Below are 26214 nucleotides of genomic sequence, written 5' to 3' on the forward strand. Positions count from 1 at the left end.
AAACAGAAAGAGTTCCAATGATTGAACTGTTCATTCTCCCACTGGACCGCACAGAGCTTGTGAGGGTGCTGGAGAATGTCCATGGTCAGGCTGTTCCTGATAAAGCCTCTGGCTGAGTCATTGCTCACCCAGGCATCCTCCGTGATGGGACGGCACGTACACACCCAAGAGCACAGAGGACGCCCAGCCTTTCTGACTCGTCTGCTGCTGCAGGGGCTGTGGTGCCGCTGGCCCAGAAACAGGGCTCTGAAGATAGATGTGAGGGAGAGCAGCCTCAAATTCAAACTAGCGAACTCAGGGAAAGCTCCAGAATACATCATCCAGGGAAGACAAGACCTGTATTTTCAGCGAGCCAGGAGGACTGCATTTTATTATGTGAAAAAATACATTTCTGTTTTTCAAAAACTGTGTTTAGAAGATGCTGCATCCCATCATCTAAACAAGTCAAAGCCAAACGAGAGCTTCCTGATGTGAGAGATGTAAACAGCTGTGACGTGGGGACGGGGGCCCAGACTCACTGCTCCTGTCCACGCCCATGCTTCCTATCCACTGACAGCCCTGCTCAGACCTGCCAGAATCAGAAACCAGTCAGCACTGACAGATAGTGCGACTCCTACACTCTTGCCTGGACTCAGGAAAAGTGGATGACATGCACAGCGGCATTCGACTTACAGTGAGCTACATTTACAAAGTGTCTGTAAGACTGTGTCTGAACGTAAAAATCAAGGCAGCAAGATCCTGAAACCTGTACAGGGTATTTTCCTGGTGGTCCAGTGGTTAAGACTGTGAACTTCCAACACAGGGGGCACAGGTTTAATCCCTGATTGGGGAACTGAAATCCCACATAACAAAAATTAATAAATAAAAATTTAAAAAATAAATAAATTAAAAGTCCTGTATAATAACCAGGTAGGCACTTCAGAAGTGCATTCCCTAGAGTATACAATGGTCAATACAAGATTTCCAGTCATCAGGTCTGGCTTGTGTTGGCTCACAAAGAATCCAGTCCGAGACATTCTTCTAAGAGAGAAGCGACTTGCAGAAGTTACACCTTTCTCTGAGAATTTAATTCTAAACACACAGGACTCTTCAGCACCAGGACCAGGAGAGACGGTGGAAAAGTCAAATCTCAGGTGACTCTGGCTCAGTGACCCGAACACCTTCATCAGCTGGAAGTCAACAGAGAACACTCCAAAACACAGAGCCCAGAGCAGCGGAAACCACCACTAAGTGGGAACAACCGTCACTGCCAAGAACCCTGCAAGCAAAGGTGGAACTGATGAAAGCAGAAGGATGGCTCTGTGTCAGAAACTGCTTCTTAAACTAATAGGTGTTTTTTGATTCAAACCATCAATTCTAGTTTATGTGAAACAAAGGGGACATGCAGAAGTGTACATAAAATTAATAATTTGGGTCACAATTCCTTCCTCTGACACACCTGTTAGGCAGAGCTATATTAAAAAAAAAAATCACTTAGGCAGAGCTATATTAAAAAAAAAAATCACTTCACTTCTTTTCTCTTTTTTTGTTCATTTCTTGGTAGAAATAACAATACATAATGAAACAGACCAAAAAGACCAAAGAGAAAAAAGGACAAACACAAAATCATTCTCTAAACACAAGAAACGGTCTGTGTCACCACAGTCCTCTCTGCACTTTCACATTAAGATACATATGGACCCACTAAATATGGAGAATTGGGTTTTTAGATATTCCACACATGCAATCATAGATAAAAACCAGCAGGAGGATGAAATTAAGTGCTCGTATGAACGTGGACACAAGGTCGGAGCTCATGGTGCAACCAGAGAAGATGGCTCTGAATCAGGGCTGCCTGCTTATGAGCAGAAACAGACACGAACACAAAAATGAACCAAGTATTAATGCAAATATTCTTCCTTAAAAACAATAAAGCTTCTGACTTTTTTTATTAAGAAAATACCACCTCAGCAAAGTCAAACACAGAACTGATGTTCAGCATCTGTTCTAATTAGGAAACACCATGGAGACCACATCCCCGGTGGCTGTTACCTGAGGCCAGGACCCCGCCTGCCCACCCTCCCTCAACCAGACACCTCCTTTAATAAAGTTCAGGCACCTTGCCACCCTTTTGTAGCAAATGGTAAAAAAAAAACATGACCCCTGGTAAAAACCGACGTGCTCGCCTCAAGCATCTGCTGAGAGGAGGAAGACGACTAACCTATGCAGAAGTTGATTAACAAGGGTCTGCTGCCCTGGATGTGACTTGAAGAATACATTAGGACACACAGCTCCAGAAGGACAGAAAGCAGACAGACAGCAAAGCTGAAGCACTGAACCCCAAGAGCAGTTGCCCTCCCCTGCCTGGGAACAAGGGCATCATTACCAGCTTGTGTTTCCCGTAAAGTCTTTTTACTTTTACTGAAAGCAAGGCTACCTGCAGTTGGAATTGAACAGGTCTAGACTGAACTGACCTGTATTTGACTTGCATAGTAATTACTGTATTTTAGCAAAGAAAAACCAAGGCAAATTGGAAAGAAAGATTTTAAACCAATAATGACCTAAAATGTAAGGACCTTGGTGCCTGAATACAGGTGTCAAGTAGGCAGACACAGAAATGTCCCTCTTACCTCCTTCAGTGTAAAGCTAACAGGATGCAGTGGTGCTGAGTGGGGCGTGCTCCAGACACAGCTGTCCTCCACACAGAGCACCACATGTGTCCTGCTCTCACAGTCTTAGAAGGCTATTCAAACCCACTCAAAAGTCTATCTATACTGACATTTTTCAAACTGTGTTTAAATGGTAACTGCTCTTTGAAAATAATTCAGCCTGGTACAGCAATCTTACCCTGTAAAGTGGATAAAGCAGAGACGCCTGGCTGGAAGTTCAGCGTCCCCCCTATCCCTTCCTAGTAACCCCTTAGATATCCCACCAGCATAGTTTGAAACCACCAAAATAATGTGATTTCATTATTTCAGCAACTAAATTTATAATACCTAAAGTTTAAATAAAACAAGTTAAAACACTAGAACTCAAATGAGCATTTAAATTCATTAAACAATAGGCTTTAAAAATACTCATTAAGAAGTTAAAGGGACAGTATAAAGTTTGAACATCATTATACTATTTATTGAAGTAGAAAGAACTTGAAAATTTTTTTTACTGCAAAACTTCAGTCAAATAAATGGAAATCATGGATAATAAAATGCTGTTCCTTATTTTGATTTCCTAAATCATGATTTACCCCAATTATAACTTAGGGTAATTACATTGAAATTTTCCTGAAAGATAAACAGTATTAATAATGGGCTTTACAGAAACCAGTTTCTTTACAAAGTCTTGACCAACTGTTACCTGACTACGCCAGTAAGGAGAACCTTCCTTCAAAGATATTTTTAGAGAAAATTTTTGTTTCTTTGTTTGTTTTTCTTTTTAAAATTGGGAAGACTGTAAAACATAAAAGAAATGCAAATATATAGTAAAAATTACTTATTCAGAGCTCTACCTGCTCATATCAAACTTCTCTTTAAGAAAACGTATCCAGTACAATTGAATCAACATACAATTTATCATTATTTTTATGGTAACAGATTTTTTCAAATTGAGCTTTTAAAAAGTACATTTAACTACAAAAGTAAGATTAAATAGGTACTTATAAAATATATTTACCCTGAAATGGTTAAGAATATAAAATGTTGATGCCCATGTCAACAGTACATTATACATTACACGCATTACTTTAAGGTCATTTTCTCTCCAATAATAATGTCGATAAAACCACAATATTTATTGCTTATATCAAGTGCAGGTTAAAATCCAGACAGCCTCCAAAAATGAACCCTTATGGTAAAGGATTTCTCAGTCTGGTCAGGTGAAATATTACACTTAGCATGTATGAACACAGTGGAAAATGTACCAGTTCTTAAGAAGCATTCAAGTCTTTACTTAGGGGGTGGGTAGTGTGGGCAGTGCCCTGGGGTGCTGTGGGGACCAGACACCACACTTCTCTGTAGGTGTCGAGTCACACGCACCGTCTAGGTGAGGAGTCTGTGGCAGACCAACTCTGTGACTCACGCAACACTGTCAGCTGCTAAGGCCGAAGCTTGCGGGGCAGAATTAGTTACTTATAGGGCATTCTGCTGAAGAAACAGTGTCCAGCCAACAAAAGCGCCAACCAGAATGACTGACACAAACCCCATCTTAGTGAGAATAGGTTGCCAATATAACCACCTTTTCCTCTTGCGCTCGGTCTCGCTCAGCCTCTGCTTCATCTGCTGCACCTTCTGGGCAGTGCTGGCCTTCCTGTCCTCCCGGAGGCGCTTGCGCAGAGCACTGTGAACAGACAGAGTATCAGCAGGTGGGCTCAGCTGCAGGCAGGGACTCAGCCCACATCCCCCCACCCCTCAACTCCTTAAGACACTGCAAGAAGGGGAAAGGCCTCAATGCTCTGAATGGTCCACAGATACACTCGGATTGTTCAACAACAATTGCCAGTTCAACTCTGTGCTAATAAATATACTTTTAGTGGGATCTGAAAAGAACCACGGTGTCAGTGTTCTATCCTTCTTTGCTAACCAGTCAGCAATACTGGGAAGAGAGAGGGTCCCTTCAGCATCCGGTCCCCTCTGGAGTTTACGTCTGATTTTCCACAAAAACCCCTAAAGTTAACATTTTCTTGAATGTTCCGCTGTGTGGTGCCTATTGTCATCTGCCCACACCCTTTTCTAGCTCCCATTTTCCTGTTCAATACAGAATTTTTGTTTCAATGGAAGCTATCTGACTTCCAACATCACAGTCCTGGAACAAGGCAAAGAACAGTTGATGGCAACATGTACTTTACTATTTTTCCCCCTTAAGAAGAAAATCTCAAAAGCCCAAGATGACAGCCACCATGAAGAAGGCAGCAGTAGCAGACGCTGTTACCTTTAAAAATCAACAAGAGACACATTTTCACAGTATACAAGTAGAATCACAGAGCTGAAGGAAGAAACAGAAAAAGGAAACAGTTCTAAAACTTAGAAATGCTTGTGAGACATCATGCTGGTAGATGAAGACTGCTTAATGATGTGAGACTGGCTTCTTCCCATCGGGCGCTCTTGAGGAAAAACATGAAAAATGCTGCAAGAAGCAAAAAAAACTTTGCATGAAGAAACTGACACCTTAGAATGCAAAGTGGAATCAATTCAGCAGGTGTGAGCAGATCTGAGAGTTCAGTTATATGCAAAGTCTGGGAGCAACACAAGCCCTGAAGCTGATGAAAGCTAACCATTTTATAATACTTTAAAAATATGTTTTTAATAAGCTTGAGTAGTGTTTAAAATAATTTCCCTTCTTGAAATGATATGGAAAGCAAAACTTAAATTTTTTTTTCACTTACTTAATGGAAACTCATAGAAATTTAAGAGGATGAGATGGTTGGATGGCATCACCAACTCGATGGACATGAGTCTGAGCAAGCTCTGGGAGTTAGTGATGGACAGGGAAGCCCAGCGTGCCGCAGTCCATAGGGTCGCAAAGAGCTGGACAAGACTAAACGACTGAAGTGAACGGGATGGAAACTTGCCTATTTAACATATATTTTTAAAAGAAGAGTACTCATCTAAATATTTTGCATAACAATTACATCAAGTGTAAGGGCTATTAAAATTAGTTACAAAAAAACTAAATCCCACAAACTGCATCTCCCTTCAGGTACTGCTGTATTACAGCGGAAGCCTAACCAGCCTCCCTGCCTTCAGAGTCAGGCTGCCTATGCCACAGCAATCGCTGTCAGGCATAGCCCTGACTTGCTGCTTGGTTAAGAGTCCTGAATGCCTCTTCAGTGTCTACTATATCAGCAGCCAGCTTTCTTCTTGCCTCAAGTGTTTAACCTAAGTCTAATAATGAGGAACAGTCAGAGGGATCCAGATCATGGGGTGTCCTAGAAGGCAACTCATCTAAAAGCTGCAAACAATATCCAGCAGGGAGTGAACAGAAGGTGGTGGATGGTCCCAGGTGAGGAGCCTGAAGAACCACTCATACGCTGCATGATCCTGGACAAGATCATGAATTACTTTTTTAAATAGCTAAACAGACCAGGATCATAAAAATGTTCCAAAATTACATTATGGTGACCGCTACGTAACTCTGTAAATATGCTCAACACACTGAACTGTATGCTCTAAATCTGTCAACTTCATATGTATATTATCTCAGTACAGCTATTTTCTCTAAAGCTATAAGGTGGGTTTTCGATAATTAGAGAACTTTAAATATAGTCTACATATTAGATTATTTTATTAATGTTAAATTATTCTTGGAGATAAGGGCACCTTCAGCCACTGATGGTGGGAAGGCAAAGTGATGCAGTCATTTGGAAAAGTGGCTTAAAAATGATCCCCATGTAGTGACCACGTGTGACCCAGCAGCCCCACTCCTAGTTAACAAAGGTGATGAGAGCACGCATGCTCACAAAGACTCTCCAGTGTTTGCCTACCGTGTATGGCTTTGGTCCCGCACAAGTAGCTTTTCTGCTGTTCTCCAAGTCTGTTTCCTTCTAAACTAACAACACACTTCTCTTCGCTTCTCTCAGCCCCTGGAGTCCTTCTATTCTTATCTTATAGCACTTTATTTACAGTAAATCACTTATGATGCTGGTCTGGGTTCTTGTTTTGTCCTCCAAGTGTATTAGCAACTTGGGACTATGTTTTGCCCATCTCCGTGTGCCCTGTAGTCTTCCTTCCACTTTCCCTTATCACAGACGCAGGTAGCTCTGCCTGAATGATCTCTACCTGAGTGTTTCTTACAATGATGTGCAAAAACTATTACTCAAAATTCACTCTCTGGACTGAAAATTCATATAACAAGTATGTATGTACCTGCCAGTTAAAAAAAAAATACCTTGTAATCAAGAACAGGCAAAGCACATATAAAATATATAAAAGGATACAGAGCTCACAGTATTATTTCCTGACTTAAAAGCATTAAGTCTGAGGTAGAAGAAAAGACAAACACCTCTATTCTTTAACTTGTGACTAAACCACTGACATCACATATAAGGAGCAGCACAGCTAAGTCAAAACAAACTCTGCGGTGCAACATGTAACTGCCATGCATCGCAATTCCTTAGGTCTTGGGGAAACACAGAAATGAAGTTATAATGTAAGGAAACCTTAATGGTTTTCACAGCATATCCCAAGATCCCAAAGTAACAAATATGACTACAGTGTAAAATCTCCCACAAGAAAAAGCATGTTTGACAAAAAGAAAAAAAAAAAAAATCACTCAGATACTGAAGAGAGGAAGAAAAAATGTTCCTTTACTTTTCTAAGAAACTCACAACTCAGGATATCAACTTCATACAGTGTGAGATTTCTGGAGCCCTAGAAGTATAATTTTTCGAATTTAAAAACTTGAATAGTTTACACATTCATATGTACTCAAAACCCTAAAAGTATAGGGCATTTTATGTGATTTTTTAGAAAGACTTTTTTCCTTCAATAACAAATTTAAATTGAAATATTCATTTAACTATTTCATAAAGGTATTAATGGGATTCCCAGGTGGCTCAGTGGTAAAGAATCCACCTGCCAATGCAGGAGGCACAGGAGACACTGGTTCAATCCCTGGGTCGGAAAGATCCCCTGGAGGAGGAAATGGCAACCCAGTCCAGTATTCCTGCCTAGGACAGAGGTCCTGCCAGGCGTGGACAGAGGAGCCTGGCGGGCTACAGTCTATGGGGTCATTAAGAGTTGGACAAGACTTAGCAACTGAGCACTTGTACCCTCAGTGGTATTAAAGAAATATTATCACTTACACTATATAACAGAAGCATGAACACTGCGTAACTACACAAACAGCAGGTATTACTGCTTGTTTTCTGTGCCACACTACACACCTTAGCATCCACTTATATTAACTTTTACACTCTAATATCGTGCTAAAGCCATATTGTGTCAAGCCATTTTCCAACAGGCCTCTGTCTATAAACTGTCTTCTTTGAGATCAATGAAGTCATCATATACTATTTAAATGCCCTGCAATAATAAATTACTACATTAATTCAATAAACAAAGGATCTATATTAATATCCACGAACTTATTAAAATAAGAGTCTCATCTTTGCAAGCACATTGCTGCAGTAACCTTACCTCTCGCTGCTCTCCTCCAGAGCTTCCTGCGTTTTAGAGGACAGACCTGAGTATCTGTCTCCTGTCAGTTTTTCCTCTTCTAGGCCTATCCTGTTCCCATTGTATTTTTCAGTCATTATTTTGGTTGGCGAATGATCAAAAACAGGACATACGTCTTCCTTAGAAAGTTCTTTCCAACGTTTCTACATAGGGAAGATAAATGAGAAACAAATGAAAACACTAGAGTTTTGATTTTCCTTAAATAAAATTTATGAAATGTAATTATATACTGAAGAGAACCCTGTGATGCTAACATATGAATGAAAGAGGAAAACGTGTTTTGTCAAACCACTTCTAGCTATGTCTACTTGAAGTTGAATTTAATAATAATAATAAAGCATTTAATTCTGATGCACATCAGTATGTAGTTGAACACAACCACCTTAATAAAACACAGTGACTTTAGCCCATTTGAGACAAACTACACTAGGACCTCAGGTTAAGATCTTCAAAGTCTGACTGTATTGTCCCCAGTGCAGAGGCACCTGTTGCAGGAAGAGTGACCAAGATGGCCCATGAATGTGACCCATGTCCTCTGGCTCGTTGCCACTGTCCAGTCTAGAGAGAACCAGCAAGTCCTTCCGGTGCCAGAGGACTCCAAAGACTGTGCCCACCACAGGCACCAGCAGCTGGCCTGACCCAGGGCGGGAAGGTCCTCAGCAGCCGGGAATGTGGGGTGGCAGGACTCAGACCACAATGAAGAGCCATCCACCTTCCTCCTCTGAGGCAGGAAGACCCAGGCTCTCCAAGTCCTCCAAGGGCTAGAACACGTTCACCCAGCTCCCGGACATCCGTGGAGGAGCAGAGGCACGGCTGGGACAGCCAGCGGCTTCCATGACCTCTAACTCTGACTCCGGCACAGACCTGAGAGGCCCTCTTTGGAGATCTAGCCTGCAAGTGTGGAGTCTCAGATCTAATAATGAGTAAGGTTCCCTGCAACTACTGTCTGAGAATTTCAAGGATTCTGACAGAGAAGGAATACTGCACAACTCACATTCTTCTGGGACTGACAGAAGAATAGTCATTCTCTGAAGTTACTGTGGTACAAAATGGCATTACTTAAACAATGCCTGTAATGTTTAGATTTAAAAATTTCAGGAAACTCACTGACACACCGATAAACTAATTTCCAGCTTGTCTCATTACATAACAAAGGAATTTAAAAGGTATTTTGTCACACTCCACCTCCCCTGACATAGCTCTTCTATGAAGCTGCATAGTGTGTGAACGGATCTCCTTTTGTTCTATGAAGTTGACTCACAAAAGACTCAGAAAGTACAACTCTGTAAATTGTTGTGTTTGGAGGGCAGTTAGCACAACAGCATGGCTGGAGGAAGGGGAGCCTGGAAAGCGTGGCCAGACAGGCGAGGCCAGGAAGGAGGTGGACCTCAGGGAAAGACAACCTTGACATGAGGCACCTGGGGTGGGTCTGCGCTCTCCCGAAAGGGACCTGCGGTGTCTCCATCACATCCAGAAAGACTATCTCATCAAGAGCTGAGAATATAACAACACGCAAAAGTAAGATGCTTTCACCTGAGGTAACTGTGTCAATTTTGTTCTTTCCCATTAAAAATTTTTTTCTCTGTCCAAACAAGATTTTTTTATACTGGAGGAAATGCAGTGGAGAGACGGCTACTTCCTGAGCACTACCACACCCCTGGCTGACCTAAGACTCCACCTACACTGGTCCCCTATCCTCACGAGACTCCTGGAGGAGGTGCGGCTCCTCCTGCTGATCCCTCCTGTCATACAGGGAGGTGGGCTGTGAGTGAACACCCTGCCCCAGGCTCCACAGCTGCAGAGCTGGGATGTGAACCCAGACAACCTGGGCTGACAGTGCCAGAAACCCTCAGGATGCTCTGCATCTTGGAAATAACCATCAGTGTCAGACACCAGAGAGTTTAAGTACCCAACAAAAATGTTAACTGTCTCCAGAATTACGCTGAGCAATTCTTCACCAAAATCTAGTTACTGCAACTTGGCCTCATACTTGGACAAAACTCAGCAATGTCAATAAACAAGATGATGCCCAGAAACAAGACTCACTGGCCCACTTCCCAGAATCTACCAAGACTCAGCAGGGTGCAGGGGTGGTGGTGGGTGGGGGCTGTCAATGCTAGTGAACTTCAAAGGAGGGAAAAAAAAGAGCAATATCTTTCTGCCACATCTCTGGGCAGAACTGAGGATTCGCTAATAAAGATGTGAAACACCAGCAATGGTACTATGTTTATGACAACCTCAGGCCAAAAAGATGGAGGTAAACAGAGTCCTTTTAAAGACAGATAGAGCTCATCTCCTCTTTCCCAGTGGGCCCAGGCCACTGGAGATGGCAGTGCGTGAACACGCACTATGCGGTCATCACACACAGTTACTAGTTTCAGGTACAGTCATTTTAGGTGTAAATACTAACAGATTTCCTTTGTCCTGGCAGGTTCTCAATCATTTTATAGCCACATATATCAGAAATCTTCACAGGAAAACAAACACGAAACTATAGTCAACAATGGAAACACCACTCTCATCACATAAGCCCAGATTAAGACAGAAGGTGGAGACAGCTGCCTCCTTCAAGAAAAAGAACCAGAGACGAAGCTTACACAGTGCAGGTGCTACTGGACAGAAAGACAGTATCCCGCACCCACTGCCAACAGCTCACACTAGAAAAGCTTCCCTCTTTCTTCTTACAAATACTCATTTCCCCCAAAATCAGAGGCAAAGAGGAGGAGGTAGATGCATGGAGAGAAAAAAAGAGCCCATAAATTTCCTATCACCCCCTTATGTGTCCAGGGGATGCTTGCGGGGCACAGGACACTCAGAGCCATGCACTCTGGGGTTTCCACACAACAAAGCAACTCTTGATCTTTGTAACAGGACAGTTTTATGATTTAAGATTTCAGGGAAATCTACTTCTCTGAGATTTCTGTTCTGTTCTAAGCTAAGGTTCTAGGATAGCACTGTCTAGTGAAATGTAATGTAAGCCACATATATATGTAACTTAAAAAGTATCTAATAGCCATGTTTAAAAAAAAATGAACTTTAACATGTTTTATTTAACTTAATATATTAAAAATATTGTCATTTGAACACACAATATTTTTTAAATTACTGAGATCTTTTATACTCTTTCTCCCTGTATTTGTACACCTTAAATTTTAAGCGGAACTCGATTAAGACTGGCTACATCTCAACGCTAAACAGACACATGGCTACAGCATGAGACATCAGGGGTTCCAGAAGGAGAAAACTGTCTGAAAATAACGACATAAAATAAACAAGTCCACACACTGATACATAAATACTACTGATGCATGGACACACAGCCCTGGAAGCACACACACACACGCACGCATTAGTAGTTACATGCTGGGGGGTGAGGGTGAGTTAGCGAGGACTTCTACTTTGTAAATGATGTACTTTCACAGTCTCTTAATTCTCATATATTCAGTAGGTACTAACTGATTGCTGAGACCAGTTCTGTGGAAACTGAGCCCCCTGGAAGGTAACAGGCTCTCTGATCCTGAGCACCTGAGAAACAGGGGTATTTCCAATGGGCCCTGTGGAAGGAGGCAAAGGATCTGTGGGTCTAAGCGGGGATGAAGGTGCTGGGTCAGGGACGTGATAGCCACACAGCACAGATAAACTGGGACAGAGGAAATTCCCCCGAGCCACACACCACAGTCACTATGGGAATCACGTCCATAAAACCCATCTCCATGGGGAAAGCAACCCTCAGAGGAGGCACATCCATGATCTAAGTGCAGCAACGGGCAGTGCCCTGAGGAAGCGCCCATCTGGAGGAGGAGCCAGGGAATGAGCACAGCAGACGGGGTCAGCACACACACTGGCACTGAATCTGGTGGACATGCACGTTAGAGACGCTCCCCATCTTGAATGCTGAGGTGGCATCTGGGGGAGGCACTAATGTCTCGTGGGTTTAATCTTCACACACCAAACACTTTACTGATTGAGGGCACTGAGGAACCTCACCTTTCTCTTCATTAAAAATCTTCCTTTGATGCTAAAGAAGGGGAATCTTTTAAATAAAACTTAAAATTTTAATTGATAAATAGACTGTCTTGAATAGTTAATACCAATGATCACAACAAAAACGTCAGCTGATAAATAAAATTGTTCAGGAGTATTTAAATATCTGTGTAATCTATATGACACAACTATTTACACATCATTCCACAGATGGTGTGATCTGTTACAAAACAGCGCTTATTCAGAACCTTGCTCTTTTGGCCATGATCACAGAAACTAGAGAGCAAGTGAGCAGTTTTATGTAGGAGAAACAAAAAGAAAATCTACCTGCTTATGTAAAATTCTATATGATTGGCTCAGACAAGAAACGGGAGTCTACTGTTACTTCTGTTTCTATTTTACATTTTATGTTAGTACATAAACACATTTCTGAAAATCAATTTTAGCTTTTGCAGAACAAAAACACCCTCATGAGAATAAAGCTACCAACCAGAGGAAAACAACACTGTCCTGGTTCATTATATCTGCTGCAAGTACTCAAGCTGCTTACTCACTGTTGTAGCAGATGGGATGATCTATTTACAAACTAAGTATTCTTGTGTAACTCCAGGCCAGGTTTTAAGGGGCCAAAAGTACCTAATTTTTCCAGTTATTTCAATGATTAAATGCTCAGACTCTCTTCTACATGAAACTTCTACCTTTTTTAATGCAACCATGTTCCCAGCTGGGTTTCTGAGAGATAAGCAAAATTTTACAAGAGGCTGAGGAGCACACAAAGAGGTGGGCACAGGTTTCCATCTCAGAAGCCAGCTGGACCCACCATATTAATGTAAACACACTTCTCAGGAGGAGGGGAAAAGCTCCATGGCTTACACGGAGCGCAGTTACCCGACGACAATACACTTGACACATGCTTTACCTGTATACTTGAGTCTCCCTTTATAAACTTTGCTCCTTCTATTATAGTCATGTAGGAAAATCTGAGCTGATCTGGCGTCTGAATCAGTCCCATTCGGTATTTTCTCATATTCAATAACAGTTGTTTAATGTTAATATTGTCTCCTTTTTCTATCTGCAAGAGAGGTAAACATTATTCAAGCCTTTTGTTGTTACGAGCCCAGAAAACAGAAGCAGTCTAAGATAACCACTAAGGGCAAGCCGGCCCAGGCCAGCGTTCCCTGTCCATGCAGCACAGGGAAGACCCACGGCTGACTCCTGCCAATAGTCATCTCACTTGTGGTGGCCTAGCGATTGGTGATTGGTCGAACGAAGGATTTATGCCGAGTGCTGGCTTAACATAAGGATAAATACAGAGATTAGTACTCTTCTTTTTTAAGGAGTCAATCCTTTCATTGGGTGCCCCCTGCCTTCATATCTGTACACAGCAGCCTCATGTCTGTACACAGCAGTCTATGGAAGGCAGCACCCAAGGGGGTGGAACAGAGAGACCCATGGTGACAACACTGCAGATGATATGTCAGGCCGCTGCTGCAGCAGTCAGGCTGAATCCACTGTGCCCCTACCCCACCCCACCCCACCCCAACTGGAAGAGAGAACAGCTGCTACAGTAACTTTGGGAGGGAACTGGTACACACCTGATCCAGTTTTAATATTTACCATCAACAGACCAGATGCTTAAGAGTTCTTAAACACATCAAAGCTCACTTACATGTAACAATCAGCTTTAGATGGCAGCACAGGGTATTAAACACCGGGTATTAAACAGTGACGTCTAACATGCCCTAAAAGGAAGACAGGCACATGCCGGTGCCCCAGCGGGGGCTGGGAGGGCTGGGGCGGCACACGGCCCTCGGGCACCACAGGAATCTCAGGGGGTGATGTCAACACCACACTGACCAAGGGGCTTAGACAGTATGTGTTCCTAATGCACTGATTCACTTAATTCTCACAACAGTCCTGGGAGGGAAATACCACCACTACCCACAGTTTGTAAATAAGGAAACCAAGGCAAGAAGGAATTCAGTATTATCTTCCAACTGATGTCTGAAAAATACAGTGGGCGAGGGAGACAACCTATCATTTAGCTAACACAAAGCTACCAGCATCAGTCTCCTCCCAGAGCTCGAGGATTATCCTGGTCACAGCCCCATCCACTCATCACAAGCAAGAGGCAGCTGAAAGGATGTAAAAGAGAATTTTTGGTTTTTCTAAAAAAAGGCAGATGTTTAAGTTTGAAAAGCACAGTTCTGGGATCCTGGTATTTGAACTTAACTTCTGCCAGTGGAAACAACAAAAAGGTATGGGAGCCTGAAATGAGGCCACTTACCAGAACAAGGCAGCTGTCCACCAGAGAAAAGGTGCCCGACCGCCCGATGCCGGCACTGCAGTGGATCACCGCAGGCCCGTGCTCAGGGTTCAAGGAGCCAGATTCCCGCACTTTGAATAAGAAATTGAGAAACGAAGCTGGTGATTCAGGGACTCCAAAATCTGGCCAGGTAGTATAATGAAAGTGAGATATTGTTCTGGTCTCACCAGTCTAAAAAGTGAAAATTAAGGGGGAAAGGTTAGTTCTAAGTTTTTTCTTTTAAAAATATACTGCAGTAAGATGTGTTTTGTGTAATGCACCATGACTTTTCATTTGGTTGTTGATAATCACACATACAAGTTTGGGAAGATTTTCTTTAGGAGAATTTGGAATATATTAATAGCTAACACTTTTGTAACAATTACTATTTTGTAGGTACATTCTAAGTTTTTTATGTATTAACCCATATAACAATCCCATTAAAATCCATTTTCCAGGTGAGAAAACTGAGGCAAGGGTTAAGTAATGCACCCAAGGTCACACGTAAGAAGATGGCATAGTAGGACTGGAGCAGCACCTGGGTCTCCTCCACTGACCTGCACCATACATGCTGCCAGATCCTCTTAAATCACACATCATGATGCGTGAATTCTCATCATGAAATTTTATAAATTTCTACCAGTATAATTTCACATCTTTACTGATTTCCTGTTTAAGAATTTCAAAGTTTTGGGCCTTCCCCAGTGGTTCAGTGGTGAAGAATCTGCCTACCAATGCAGGAGAAATGGTACTGATCCCTGGTCTGGGAAGATCCCACATACCACTGGGCAGCGAAGGCCAGGAGCCACAACTACTGAGCCCAGGTGCCCTAGAGCCTGTGCTCCACAAGCAAAGCCACTGAAATGAGAAGCCCACATACCACAACTAGAGAGTAGGCCCTGCTCGCCACAGCTAGAGAAAAGCCCACATAGCAATGAAGATCCAGTGTACCCAAAAGCAAATAAATAAATTATTTTTTTAAATTTAAAGTTATTAAAAAAAAACAATTTCCAAATTTTTAAAGATACAATCGTCCCCATTATAAGTTATCTTTCTGATTCAGCTACACACGCACAGAGGAACAACTCAAGAATTAAAGACACAATCTTTACATTTTTAACTGAAACTTCTCTCTTAATTGATGTTTTCCACATGGTAATAATTCCCAATCCTAGAACTGTTGACATGCGTTGGCTGATGTGCTGATAACTTGGTTTACCAACATGCTAAGTGCTTCCTGTCTCATACAGCCTGCCTGGCTAGCTACTCAGCACCGCTTCCTGGATATTCCCAACAATCTTTATTTCTGCCTAACTCATTATTGAAAACATCCCTCAGCGTTGCCAGCGGCCCCCATCCCCAGGAGCACTGCTCTGCCTCCTACTCCTCATTCAGAGGGAGCAGGGACCCACTAACACGTCTCTGCACAATTTTCAACCCAGGCACGTGGTTAACATACATCTTCATATAAACAGGCCTGACGTGCCAGGCCTGAGGTTCCAGGAGATGTTTTAACCCTTCCCCAGACAACCGCCCCGCTGCAGTCCTCAGCCACCATGCTGTGCTGACCACGCACAGCTGGCCAGACTTGGTCCCCTAGGGCCTGAGCCAGGTCGAGGTGGACCTGCTAGAGCTCCAGGCCGGGCAGGGGTGGTGCCAGGACCCTGCTCCCACAGGTGTGGCCTATATGGTGCAGTTCAACTCTGCATCACACCCTGGCCCCAACCTAAGGTCACCCCACAATCCTGGGCGACCACTTGCTTTTTCTTTGCTTGAATGATGCTGGCTCAAGATCAATGGCCTCTTTCTTTCTTCCAAATTCAGGTCACAGTGTCTGGGACTCTCAAAGCCAGTTCCCAGAAATGCTCACCACTGTTTGTATACTACAGTCTTCTGCACTAATAGATTTCTGAAAATCCATCTTTTTCTTCCCCAACAGGAACGGACTAAAGAACTTCTTATAGGTAATTTTTTTAAAAATTAATTAACCCCTCCTGAAACAAGACACGAAAAACACAGCTCACAAAATCACATTAATACCCAAAGGGCCATGTGAAGTAATAGGAGCCAAATGTTTACTGTTGTGGTATAAAAATGTTTATGTGCACAACTGGAGGCCCTTTCCCTCATTTCATATTGGAAAAGTAATGAGAAGGGGGAAGGGTTCCAGAGCAGGGAGAGCTCAAATGAAATTCATCTCTACACATGGACCCCACAACCTCCAATAGAGTCCTGTTCTTCACACTGCGAACCCACGACTTCCAACAGAGTCCCCAGTTCTCTACAGGCGGACTCCGCAATTTCTGACAGAATCCCAGTTCTCTACATATGGACCCCACAATTTCCAACGGAGTCCTAGTTTTCTACACTCGGATCCCACAACTTCTGACAAAGTCCTCGTCTCATACCAGTGGACTCGCCCCTTCCTCCTCCGTGGTCACCATGCCCTTGGTCCTCCTTCTGTGATGCCCAGTCCAGGCCTCCATCCCTTCTCACTGCCGCCCCTCACACCAGACTCCAGCTGGTCTGCACACACCTGCCAGTCCACACATCCCCGAACCATTTTCTTCAGAAAACACTGCATCGTGCACACCACCCCTGCACAAAGACGTTAGCACACACTGTTCTTAGGGCAAAATCTCATTTACATTTTTTTTTTAAGAATTCTAACTCTAGTCTTTGAATAAGATGACAAGCTCAGAGTCCATGAAGGCCAGGAAGCTGGTCTATGAGCTGAGTAGGGACAGACAACAGGAGCTATGAGCGTGGGGGTGAATTGTGTGTGCCATACAGAGCCATTCAAATTCAGGTTAACTATTACTATTATCAGTTTGAAGAGGACTATAAATCTTCTAACTATTATTAAAAAAAGTGTACAAAGCTCTGTGGCCCAGGCCCAACTTTAGGCACAGGCAGAAGGTAGCAAAATTGTGTTTCTAAGACTTTCATACGCCCAGTTTCACCATCTGTTAATGGGGTTTGAGAAAGCACTTACTTCACAGGCTCCAGTGAGGAGTAAACAGGCAACCCCCACACCGGTGAAGCCTGAAGAGACACAGGGACACGAGCTGGCGGCCTTAATCACAGCCCTAACACTTTCAATCAACTATGACCTCTCCACGATTCCAGTCTCCTCATCTGTGTTTCTGCTCCACCTGGAGAGCAGTAAGGTGTTGACCCTGTCCCCCTCGAGGTCACTGTCCTAGTCCAGTCCTTAACCAGCTCCTGCAGGGCCATTGCAATGGCCAAGCTAAATACATGGTCACCGAAAGTCACTCTGGGAGTTGACCAGAAGCCCAGGTGGTGAAGAGAAGAGAACGGTATGCCAGGGGCCTTAGGGCCCAGTTCTAAGCAGAGGGAAGGGTGTGCCTGAGACAGGCATGGACAGGAGAATTGGTAGGTAGACAAGTGGCAAGGGCAGGTGGGCTGGGGCCGTGGAAAGGCTTCCAGAGCCTTGGGGAAGGACTCCGCATTTCAGAAGAAGTTCTCAGGGTGGTGAACAGGGGACTCACTGTACCCACTGAAAGGACCTCAACACATTAAGTGACCAAAGCAAGAAACGGGCACAAGCTGGACGGAAGGTGCACAGGACAGACAGGAGCCTGGGGGAGCAAAGCTGGGGCAGAAGAAACAGAACTCAGCACAACACTGTCTTCCAGGAACTCAATCACCTAAACCTGACCGAAGACACATGGAAAACACCAAACGGCAAGTAAACAGAAAAGCCCGAAAGGCAAGTTCTCCACGTGACCTTGGATTTTAAAAGCCCCTCAAAACTACCTCCACAGCTTAAGCCATTCAAAAGTAGAATGGACTTGGGGGCAAAAGTTCAGACTGAGCTCTCATCATGATGCTGAAAAGAATGCTGGTGCTCCACTGCTCCGTCAGACACGTCAGATGCAAGGTCCCCTCAGAGTAGGCCTGACAGGGCAACTCTGCCCAGGTCAGTCAGGAGACTCCTCTAGAAGCGACCTGGTGCTCTGACCTCAGGAACAAGAGAGGCAGCCCTACTTTATCAGCACCTTCTCCCTCAGCTCACCTGTCTCCACTGCCCTGGCTCCTGCAGGCCCTCCCAACTCACTCCATTCCCACAGGAGCCCTGACCCAGGGGAGCCCAGAACCTCAGGCACCATCAGAGCACTAACTCACGCAGTCACGGTGACAATCCCATGAGGGAAGCACGCCATCACCCTCGTTTCGCAGATGAGCGAACGTAGGCACAGAGATCAAGTACAGGACTGGTCACACGGCCAGGAGCAGCAGCCAGGATTCAGGCCACTTGGCTCCTGGGTCTGAATGTGACTAATGCAATCCTGTCTCACCCACTAAAATGCTACCTTATCCTTCCAACACTGCTCACTCTCACTACAGACTGTGAAGTAGAACATCAACTGCTGCTGTTTAATTACAGTGGACTCTGAACACAGGCCAGTAAGAAACCACACACTGCCAGAAACTGAATCGCAGGGGCTGGCCCACTCCCAGGGTGGCCTCCGCTTCAGGAACTTTAGAACCAAGGCTCTTTCCACAACAGTTAGACTTGGTCCCATGTCATTAGAAGTTAGGAGATCTGGAATTTGGCTAAGTAATCTATTTATGGGAAAAATCCATTAACCTAATAGATTTTTAGGTTATTTTCTTTTAGTAAGAAAAACAGGATTAGGAGTTTATCTACATTGTAGGAAGACCATGGGTCAAACTATATACGTGTGAAAATACTTCACAAGCTGATAAACAAAATACAAAAGTATTTTATTATTTGAGGTGTAATCAATTCTCAGTCAGGACAGAGAAAAACACCTATGCCAATCTCCTGCTAAATCAATTTTAATGCCACAGCAGATGCAGTACCTAGGATACATAAATACTAAGAGAAGGTGATTCCCAGAACCATGAGAAGTTTATGGAAATGAAGTTCTGTTTCTGGGAAATAAGGGCTGGACAACCAGCACCAAGTAGCAGTTGATGTATTTCAGTGCAGCTTAAGATACACGCAAATGAAATCACTGGTGCAAAACACACACAGTGAGGAGATTTCATAAAGAAGGCCCCTCCCTGAATGACCTCAGAGCTGAGTTATGTTCTCATGCAAGCTGGACCCAGTCAGACGCACACAGTACACACCTACGCTTATGTCACAAAGGACAGGTGTTTTAGGAGATAGATAACTCGGCATATCTAAAAAGTGTATATACTTCCCTTCTCCACGAATTTTTTTTTCTTTTGGATTAATGATCACAAATTAATACTCAATTCACTTAATACTTAACTAAAATAGTATCTCGCTTTAGAGACCAGATACATCCCTGAAGCCATTTCTAGGCAATGCACATTTTCATATTTTCTAGTTTTTCTAGTTTCTGAATGCATCTCAGAATCACTCTTAGTTCATATTTTTTTGTTATTCTAAATACAAACCAAAGAAAGCAAAGAGGTAAATGGGAAGAGGGGGAACTATCTTGATGCTTAGACAACAACAGTAGGCTCACAACCAACTGCGTGCCTGTTTCTCACCCAGGCACCAAGGAACGAGTCTTACATTTTTGGAAAAAATCCAAATAAATACTGATGAGGTCATATGGTAAATTTATTTCACCATTTTGACCAGCTCAATAAAGGCACATTTCCATGTGACAAACCCCTCGAATTAGCAACTCTCTCCAAGCGTCAAGAACAAGAGCTAGCATTTCCCAGGCATGCTCTCTGTACCAGCACCTTTGCACATACCTCCTCATGTGATACCCATGTCTTCACTCAACGTCACAAATGCGAACAGAGGCACCACAGCCTCCCCTTAAAGATAAGGAGGGCCTGGGCAGGGATCACTGAGCAGCAGCACTGGATGTAAACCCAGGCTGCCCAATTCTAAAGCCCTCTCCCTCAATCTTCAACCAATTATAATACTGATCAGTTGCTCAGAATCCTCAGGTATCAACCTGAACTTCACAATTCTTAGTTTCCAGCATTTCTTAGGAATTCTCAGAGAGCCACCACATATGGGAACAAAATCTATGAGGACATGGTTATGGCGGTGAACCATTACAGGCATTGCTGCAATGAATGGGCTGCCCCAAACTTCAAATCTAAGAACAAAGAATAATCCTTAAAGTCACCACATGAAGCCCCATAGTCTGGGCACAAGCAGTCTTACCCTGGTGTTTCCTAACTGCAACAGATGGACCGTGTAGTAGGACTTCACGTCCTCTGACAGGAACTTCACGCTGAAGCCTGTTTCCTTAAACAGCATCTCCCGGTCATCTTTTGTAGGCCAGTACTGTGCACATTTAACCTAAAGTTAAGAACATAGATATAATGAAACCACAAAAAGCTGGAAAGGAAAACAAACCACACACAAGCTATATATTTTTCAAGTACCCAAATCTAGAGACAGGCACACTATATTTGATGTTTAATGTATTTTAATAAGATTGACATCTTATAAACACAGTTTGTAAAATGTTCTTATAACTTACACACTTAACAGATATCATGTTCATAAAATGAAAATCAAGTTGTCATTTCTAAAGCAGGGTAACCTGTATTTCATCATACTGGTATTTACTCAATGTTTCTATAAATATAAAACTCTTGCAAGAATTGTATCTTTAAACAGTACCGAAAGGCTTTATTTTAGAAGTACTTTTCATAAGCTATAACAAACCTAGACAGCATATTAAAAAGCAGAGATATCACTTCACCAACAAAGGTCCATCAAGTCAAAGCTATGGCTTTTCCGGTAGTCATGTTTGGATGTGAGTTGGACCATAAAAAAGGCTGAACACCAAAGAATTGATGCTTTCAAACTGTGGTACTGGAGAAGACTTTTGAAAGTTCCTTGGACAGAAGGAGATGAAACCAAGTCAATTCTAAAGGAAATCAACCCTGAATATTCACTGGAAGAACTGTCACTAAAGCTGAAGCTCCAATACGGCTACCTGATGCAATGAATCGACTTACTAGAAAAGACCCTGATGCTGGGAAAGACTGAGGGCAGGAGGAGAAGGGGGTGATAGAGGATGAGATGATTGGATGTCATCATTGACTCAAAAGGCGTAAATGTGAGCAAACTCTGGGAAGTGAAGGACCAAAAAGCCTAGTGTGCTGCAGTCTATGAGGTAGCAAAGAATTGGACGTGACTTAGCAACTGAACACAACATTTTCCATAAATACCTGCTAATCTGCTACTAAATACTATCTATCTAGAGATAACACTGCATACTTACATACTAAAAGTCAAGGGAAAGAATCAGAAGATAAGTCCCCTTTACCTAGAACTGTTACGTTTTGGCAGAACTACTGATGTGGAATTAACATTTTGTGACAATAAAAGCATCTCCCCAAAAGCCAAACTGTGAGGCCAGCAGGCTGTGGTGAGGTGAGCTAGAGCCATTCACTGGGAAAAACACTAGGAAAACATCCCTGTAAAATATGGTCATTTCTCCTTTTAGATATCACAAACAGCTACAAATAACAATCAATAGAAATACTTCCCAAACAAATTAATGCTATGAGCTAATACTTCAAAAGCTGCTAAAAGACATTAAAAAAACAAAATGACGTAAGAAGTGAAAGAGCATAAATTATAACAACTCATAAATGATGTGCCAGAAGAGAAAAAAAGAATCAAAAGTAACAGAACACATCATTTCATAAACAAAGACTAATTGATTAAAGGGAACAGGGCTGTGAATAAACACTACAGATGATGCCTTAAGAGAAAAAGGACATTTTTAAAATAAAAAAGAAATAAAGAGAGACCAGTAGGCAATGAAAATCTAACACATATGTGTAACAGAAGGCCCCGGGAGAAGAACAGTAAGGCAAGCAAAGGAACAGAATAGATGTCAACAAGTATAATTCAATAAAAATTTTTCTTTAAAAGAAAGAAAAAAATGCCTGAAATCACATAATGAAATAGCACACTCTGTCCCTGGACAAACTGACCCAGGATTACCAGCACAGACACATTTCAGTACAATCAATGGGATCTGAAGAAAAAGAAATCCTTTGGGTAAAAGAATAAGTAACTAATAAAGGAAACAGTGAGATGTGCCTTTGTGACAGGAACATGCCAGAAGGAAATGGGCAGTACCGTCAAGCTGCTCAAAAAGCAAATGTGAGCCAGAGATTTATATTCTGCCAGACTCTTCAGCATCAAGCCAGCAGAGGTATTGTCATCAACACACAAGAAACTGGGACCAGGGCACCCATCCTCAGGATCCTCTGTGTGAGCTACACACAGAGCAACCAGAGAGACTCAGCGACAGATGCATATCTACACAAAAGGGACTTAAGAGACTAAAACATGCGGCAACCGCTGATGATGGAGGTAAAGCACAACTTGAGAAAAAGAGGATGAGAGAAAGCATTTTAAACTGTTTTCAGTAGTTATTTTAGTGATGGACTTGATTTTGTTATTATAAGTACTTTCTGTGTGCAATATGGGACAGAGTAAATGAGTAGAAGACATTCAACATCACCAGTATCTCTGAGAACCAGAATTCATGGTGAATCAACCCTACAGTCCTAAATTTTAATATCAGTATCAAGTATCAGAATATCAGTACCAAAGGAAAAAAAAGGAAGAAGCATCAGTATCAGTACGAACACTAGTGTTATCTTAACATACAAACATAATTTTCCTTAACTCTCTTCACTGAAAAGACCAACCCATAAGAACAAAGATTACTATTTTTGCTGTGATCTTGAAATACCGCTGCTCACCAAAAGAAACCAAGGCTTCTTAAACAAACAGCTGATTCGCATAGGAAAGCACAAGATAAGCCTGCAACAGGGAGTCCTTCCAGACATCAAAGGAGCTAGCAAGACTCTTCGGTTTTTGTTAAAAGAATTCAGGGCCCAACCCGAAAAGCTTACTCTGGCCTATGAAGGGACAATTTGACTACAAGTAAGAATAACAACGGGCTTCCAAGGTGGCTCAGTGGTAAAGAATCCATCTGCCAAGCAGGAGGCACCAATTCGATCCCTGCATTGATTCCTCAAGATCCCCTGAGGAAGGCATGGCAACTCAGTCCAGTATTCTTGCCTGGGAAATCCCATGGACAGAGGAGCTTGGCAGGCTACAGTACATGGGGTCGCAAAAGAGTTGGAAACAACTTTAGCGACTAAACAACAACAAGGATAATAACTGCCATGGAGTGAACTGAATCAAGGTGTTTAACAAACTCATGACTTCACAGCATTGATCCTCTCCCGCCCCCACACCAAGAAAACCTAAGTGGTGACATATTGAGGATACGTGGGAATCAACTTCTTCTGAAAACTGCTTTTCCTACATCAAGGTGGTAGGTAACTAGAGTGGGAGCCTTTTTTTTTCAATAGAAGAATTTCAACCAAAAGTCAAGAAGAAACAATAAAGCTGGAATATCATTATAACACTAAACACTGACCAGCAGCAGCTGCTGACATCATTATGCTGACAAACAGGATATCACCACACACGAGGCGACCTCAACAATCAAACCTGACTTTTATTGAACATCTGGATGAAGGTGATTTCTGATTGCTGGTGGCAATCTTCTCTATTACAATACTTATTCTGCAGAATGAGAGATGAAACCCGTAATCCTCCAGCTGGCAACGATGCTCAAATGTTCCAACAACAGCACTGCATTACTTGGGTCTGTGGGTCACCGTGGAAGCATGAAAACCACTGCAGGGATTACGCTGACACTGCGGGACACCATGGTGCAGCAACAACACTGCAGACTGAGACAGATGAGATGCACCGCCACTAGCGCTGAAAACCGGCAGCTGCGAACTCGGAAAAGCAAGAATTCGGGATCTGAAGGAGCAGAATAGCCTAGACCTCAGGCCTGGAAGAGACCTGACAGGTAACACTTTCTAATGTTCATGTTTGACAGAAGGACCCTCAAGCCACAGAAGCTGAAGACTTAACCACCATCACACCACTAATTAGCACTGGATTTTAAACTGCACCTCAAATGTGAATAAATCTATACATATCAATACTCACTACCTCCTGACATAAGAGCCCATGGCAGTTTATATAGGTTTTAGAAACCTGTCACTTCAATCCTTCATAAAATTTCCAGGATTCTGTTAATAATAACGATTCTGAAAAAGCCTACGAATTCCAAATATCTAAGTACCACAACTGGCCAGTACTCACTCCATTATACTTATGTTTGGAGAGCAGTGGTCCACAGTTGTTATTTAAATATTTAAGGTAATAAAGGAAAATGATAGATTAGTTCCAGTCAGAATCACCCTGACTCTAGTTTTTAGTAATTAAAGGCCAAAACTAATGTATGACTACCCCAAAAGAAATAAGAAAATACTTGTAAGTTAACAATCACAGACTGTACAGTAAGTTGTAAATACCAAGTATTACTCACCGATTCTTTTTCCACAATTCGGTTTAGCATGACAACTGCTTTGGTCTTTTGCTGCCAAACCATGAGCCAGAAATGACAACCTGTATTAGGAAGCGGACCCTGTAAGACAGAGAAGAAACAGCAGGTGAGGGGGGTGGGGGGACTGACACTCCAAGGACATGCCTTCCAGGAAGCTTCGCATCTGAGAACAGGGGATCGGGTCATAGAATGTCAATCCAGACTCTAAGCCCTCCTGAACTAAAAACAGGTCTCTATTAGTCGGATTACTGATTATCAACGATCAAAACTGACTTTTATTTACTTAGGCAGAAAAGAAAAATTTCCAGGCTGTCAGGTAGCTCTCTGAATTGAGGGATGAAGAAGCAGGCTTGGGCAGGAAAAAAGGCCAAGACAAGATTTTGTCCCAAGGGGTATGGGCTTGGGGCAGCACTCCCGACCAGTCACCACTGTCACCCTTTGAGGGCACTGCCATCCTCAGGTGGTTGCAGTGCGTGCAGGCTAACAGGTTTGACTGTACCTTGAGTAACTCAACAAGCAGTTACCTGTGGGTTGCCGGGGGCTGGGTCTGCCTGGAGCTTCAGCTCCACACAGGAGACAAGGCCATTCGAGTGGTGCTGCACTAAAAGCAGCTTCAGGGCCATTGTATCCCAAGCTCTGTAGTGGATGTTCTGGAAATATTACTCCATGCTCTCAGTTATACCAATGCTAGAAGGGACCAAGAACCCTGAAAAGCTGCACCTTCAGGTCTGAGGAGCCGTTCCCCTTACTGAGTGCATATTATTCAGAGTTTGAGCTACTTCCAAAACCACACAGTGCAAAGATAAAAGCAGCCATGAGAAGAGCCCCAGTAAAATGAATGCCTTCTCTTTCATCTAAAAAAATGGATGGATCAGGTCTCCAATGAAGTCACTGCTTAGTGTGTACACGCACACACACATTCTAGAGTGGTTCTAAAAGGGGAAGAGGGGTTCTCAGCTCTTTCACTTACCAGCAATACAACCTATTATCTTCTACAAAATGGAGATCTGTACCAAGGGATCAGCAGGTATACATTTTTAATTTTCATAAAACTCAGAGGAAAAGGATGACAAAAATTATAAGCAACAAAGGACAAGCAGAATAACTGCGGTTTCAATAAACATTTAATGTCTCTGGTTTTTGCTGTCCTTTGAAATATTTTCTGTGCATGTTCTCTGTCCCAAGATACTAGGGACAAAGGCAAAAGCAGTCCCAGCTGTCACAGAGCTTACGTCCGAGGTGAGGAACAGAAACACACCCAGCCCCACCTGAGCGAGGGCTGAGCCTGGGTATGCAGGAGCAGGAAGGGTACCAGGGCAGGGCCTTAAAAACGAGGAGGTGCTGACACAGCGAGGGGAGAGGGGAGGGATCAGGTCCATTC

The 26214-nt window shown here is 43.0% G+C and overlaps 1 protein-coding gene across 2 annotated transcripts in view; it reads right to left on the reverse strand.

Annotated features, from left to right (window-relative positions):
- The window catches only part of PTPN2 (protein tyrosine phosphatase non-receptor type 2), a 65491-nt gene that overhangs the window by 2484 nt on the left and 36793 nt on the right, over positions 1–26214 (reverse strand). The window contains exons 4-9 of one of the 2 annotated variants that reach the window (XM_052660618.1): positions 24816–24914; positions 20588–20725; positions 14419–14628; positions 13051–13203; positions 8109–8290; positions 4210–4311 (exon numbers count right to left, since the gene is read on the reverse strand). In XM_052660618.1, coding sequence (XP_052516578.1) covers positions 4210–4311; positions 8109–8290; positions 13051–13203; positions 14419–14628; positions 20588–20725; positions 24816–24914 — 884 coding nt within the window. Of the gene's footprint in view, positions 1–3856; positions 4312–8108; positions 8291–13050; positions 13204–14418; positions 14629–20587; positions 20726–24815; positions 24915–26214 lie in introns of those variants that run through there. The other variant, XM_052660617.1, reaches the window with a different exon arrangement.

This window comes from Budorcas taxicolor, chromosome 22 (genome assembly GCF_023091745.1).
Source record: "Budorcas taxicolor isolate Tak-1 chromosome 22, Takin1.1, whole genome shotgun sequence".
Lineage (NCBI taxonomy): Eukaryota > Metazoa > Chordata > Mammalia > Artiodactyla > Bovidae > Budorcas > Budorcas taxicolor.